This window comes from Procambarus clarkii, chromosome 37 (genome assembly GCF_040958095.1).
Source record: "Procambarus clarkii isolate CNS0578487 chromosome 37, FALCON_Pclarkii_2.0, whole genome shotgun sequence".
Classification (NCBI taxonomy): Eukaryota; Metazoa; Arthropoda; class Malacostraca; order Decapoda; family Cambaridae; genus Procambarus; species Procambarus clarkii.
The window spans coordinates 29,388,580-29,393,261 of NC_091186.1; the positions used below are offsets into that span (position 1 = coordinate 29,388,580).

At 41.3% G+C, this 4,682-nt stretch overlaps 1 protein-coding gene across 1 annotated transcript; it reads right to left on the minus strand.

The window, feature by feature from the left end:
• Positions 1–393: 393 nt before the first annotated feature.
• On the minus strand, positions 394–1,371 carry LOC123765945 (calponin homology domain-containing protein DDB_G0272472-like). Its single transcript, XM_045754807.1, has one exon. The coding sequence runs from the start codon at positions 1,369–1,371 to the stop codon at positions 394–396; it is 978 nt and encodes a 325-aa protein (XP_045610763.1).
• Positions 1,372–4,682: the final 3,311 nt, after the last annotated feature.

Sequence of the window (4,682 nt, forward strand, 5' to 3'; positions counted from 1 at the left end):
ATCCCCGCCGCGAAGAATCGTTTATACAACCAAGTACCCATTTTACTGTTGAGTTAAACAGAGGCTACAGTTAAGGATATGGACCCACTAAATCCTCTCCGGCCAGGACACGAACCCATGACAAAGCTCTAGCGGAACGCCAGGTGAGTGTCTTACCAATACACCACGGAGACTAGTGCTAAGTAAGATTTAAGCCATCTCTCACAGTAATTTTCTTCTAACCTAGTAAAGTCAGAAATAGTCTGATCATGTGCCCTTTTTAATCCACGAAATTTTTGTTTGTGCCTCTGGATTTAATTGATGAGCATTTAAGATGATCGTTTTAACAAAATCAAAATCAAAACTCGTAGCATCAGGAAGTGATGCAAAGACCTCCTGAGCCTTGTTCCTTAACTAACTTTGCATAATGGCAACCCATTGATCTACTAGCCAATTCATGCTGAAGGCGGTTTTGCTAAAATGGGTAAAAAAGATCTCAGGGTCTTCCTCATTAAACATAGGTAACTCTACATATTTATTAATTCTAGACTGAGGGTTGTTACTACCTGAAATATTACTAGTATTACCATGTCCAGCTGCGATTATCTGTTCTTCTATGTTACTATCTGCTGCCTTTTGTCCTTGAATTTCTAACTGTCTAGTTTGTTCTGCTTGCTTTTGCCTAGCTTCCTCTAATTTATGCTGAACCTCTAACTCTAACTGTTTATTTTGAGCCTCTAGCTCTAACTGTTTATTTTGAGCCTCTAGCTCTAACTGTTTATTTTGAGCCTCTAGCTCTAACTGTTTATTTTGAGCCTCTAGCTCTAACTGTTTATTTTGAGCCTCTAGCTCTAACTGTTTATTTTGAACCTCTAGCTCTAACTGTTTATTTTGAGCCTCTAGCTCTAACTGTTTATTTTGAACCTCTAGCTCTAACTGTTTATTTTGAGCCTCTAGCTCTAACTGTTTATTTTGAGCCTCTAGCTCTAACTGTTTATTTTGAACCTCTAGCTCTAACTGTTTATTTTGAGCCTCTAGCTCTAACTGTTTATTTTGAGCCTCTAGCTCTAACTGTTTATTTTGAGCCTCTACCTCTAACTGTTTATTTTGAACCTCTATTTTAGTTAATTTTATCTGAGCCTCTAACTTATGACACTTCATTGATAATTGGTCATTTGACCCTTGTGGTAACTCGTCTAGAACATCTTCCTCAAGTCTACCGTCGTCCACTAAGTGGGTGACTGTCAGCTTTACTAACTGGATCTTCACCATTCTGTTATTAGCTGTTAAATCTAATTTACCTGCCATATAAATCAAGGCAGACTTTGTCAAGATCTTAATCCCTTCAAAGTGCGCCTCCACAAGCAGCAATTCTGCTTGTTTTTTTTTCATTATTAGCACTAAGAAAATTATTAACACTTCACTAACAAACATGTAAACACCTTAGCCCCTGGCACAGAGGATAATACTTACCTCAAATCGTGAAGCGTTTGTAGCACACATGCAATGGAATAATAAGAGAAAAGCACAATGAACATCTACTTGCTGTGTAATAAGCGTTCACTCTGTACTTAGGAAGGCAAAAATATTACGAATTGGCACTTAATAGAAGTAATTATTATGTTGGAACAACTCTCCGGACACAAGCCTTTATAATTTGTCTCTAACTAGTTCAGCAAGGCTTGTGAACCTGTCGGCATGGGTATTTTCTAGGGGTAATAATAATAATATGCATGTAAAAAATACACCAGGATGCTCCGAGTAGATACAATTTAATAATTAAAGATTAAAAGGAATAATGTACATAGAAAATTAATGTGTGTATATATACATATACAATCAAAATAAATGGCACAACAGCATCCCTAAGATAATCTATTAAGTTTAGGCCTCATATTGCTTATAACATTTAATGTCTCCATAAATAACTATCAACTACAATAGACCAAAAAATATACTGAACTTTAACTTAACAGACATCTGTCCACCAGACCCCACCGATTTCGACTGGTGTGGGGGTGGAAAGCTCTCCTTCAAGTTCAAGTATGTTTATTGAGACAAGAAAGAAATACATCTCAAAGGGATAGAGTAGCTTAGGCTATTTCTACCCCCCTTCAGGTTCAAGCTCTCCTTATGCGCGCCTCTGGACTACCCCCCCCCCTTCCCCCCAGTTACCAAGTGTTGAATATATATCTTTACTAACACACAACAGACTGAAGTAATCATTCTCAGTCAGACTTAATCACACAACCATAATAATATATACATTCTGGTAGCGTAACTAAACTCATAACACTCTGAAAAGATTTAAGTGAACAAATAATTTTTAATAAGGATGCAACAAGCTGGCACTGGCAGACACGTCCCTCCTCACTGCACTGAGTTTTGTAACTAGCTCATCAAGACTGTAACTTGCTTAGCTAAATGAATTGTGGGTTTCAGTCCCTGAGCCCATTATGTGCCTCTGTAACCCTTTCTACTATCGCCCACAGGATGGGCGTAATAAAATATATTACATATATTATATGTATAATATATATTATATATGATATATATTTGATATATATATAACACAGGCATAATATATGAACTAAAATAAACTATGACTTGGACAAATGGTCATAAGGATCACATGTTCGTTGCTCTTCCCGCCGAATACAACAATAACCCTGAGCGCAGGCAGCTCCAAGCACAAAAGGAAATATGAAAAGTACTTGGACAGCAATCTCTAACATCCTAGGGTCTAAACAACAATCACATAACAATCTCTAACATCCTTGGGTCTAAACAACAATCACATAACAATCTCTAACATCCTAGGGTCTAAACAACAATCACATAACAATCTCTAACATCCTAGGGTCTAAACAACAATCACATAACATCCTAGGGTCTAAACAACAATCACATAACATCCTAGGGTCTAAACAACAATCACATAACATCCTAGGGTCTAAACAACAATCACATAACAAGCAGATAAAACTGTCCAAAAATGGTCACATACTTGAATTAGGCTTAGATATTGCAACTGAATTCAATGGCTTCTTTTCATCAATTGGTACTAACCTTGCCAGAAAATTCCCAGAGACCCAGACACATGTTACTACATATCTCACAGGCAGCTATCATAACTCTTTACTCCTTTTACCAGTCAACCCGACAGATTTTATATCAATAATTCAATGACTTATAACCAAAGCTGGTAGCATTATTAAAATACCATCTATGAAATATAAGAGTGCTGCTCCTGCTCTTGCACCAGCCATAGTTCTGCTATTCAAATCTCTAAAGTGTCATATTTTTCCTGATATCCTTAAAAAAGCACGAGTGATGCCAGTTCATAAAGGAGGTAAGACAGCTCACATAAACAATTACAGACTAATATCAAATCTACCATTACTAATAATAATATTTGAAAACATTATTTACAAACATCTTTATTCCAGCTTTGTAAACTCAACATATTAAGTCCCTGCCAGTTTGTCTTCTGTTCCCAAAAGAGTTCCAATGATGCTATTATTTGTATGCTTAATAAAAACGGGTTTCCAATTGGCCTCTTCATTGACCTGAGAAAGGTCTTTGATATTGTGAACCATAACTACCATCAGCCTCCTGAAGCAGAGCCGGGGCTGCACGATCCCCAGGAGGTGGACGTCCCGGTTCCATACCTACGGGTTCCATACCCACGGGTTCCATACCTACGGGTTCCATACCCACGGGTTCCATACCTACGGGTTCCATACCTACGGGTTCCATACCCACGGGTTCCATACCTACGGGTTCCATACCCACGGGTTCCATACCTACGGGTTCCATACCTACGGGTTCAATACCTACGGGTTCCATACCCACGGGTTCCATACCTACGGGTTCCATACCTACGGGTTCCATACCCACGGGTTCCATACCTACGGGTTCCATACCCACGGGTTCCATACCTACGGGTTCCATACCCACGGGTTCCATACCTACGGGTTCCATACCTACGGGTTCCATACCTACGGGTTCCATACCCACGGGTTCCATACCCACGGGTTCCATGCCTACGGGTTCCATACCTACGGGTTCCATACCTACGAGTTCCATACCTACGGGTTCCAAACCTACGGGTTCCATACCCACGGGTTCCATACCTACGGGTTCCATACCCACGGGTTCCATACCCACGGGTTCCATACCTACGGGTTCCATACCCACGGGTTCCATACCTACGGGTTCCATACCCACGGGTTCCATACCCACGGGTTCCATACCTACGGGTTCCATACCCACGGGTTCCATACCTACGGGTTCCATACCCACGGGTTCCATACCTACGGGTTCCATACCTACGGGTTCCATACCCACGGGTTCCATACCCACGGGTTCCATACCTACGGGTTCCATACCCACGGGTTCCATATCTACGGGTTCCATACCCACGGGTTCCATACCCACGGGTTCCATACCTACGGGTTCCATACCCACGGGTTCCATACCTACGGGTTCCATACCCACGGGTTCCATACCCACGGGTTCCATACCTACGGGTTCCATACCCAGGGGTTCCATACCTACGGGTTCCATACCCACGGGTTCCATACCTACGGGTTCCATACCCACGGGTTCCATACCTACGGGTTCCATACCCACGGGTTCCATACCTACAGGTTCCATACCTACAGGTTCCATACCTACGGGTTCCATACCTACGGGTTCCA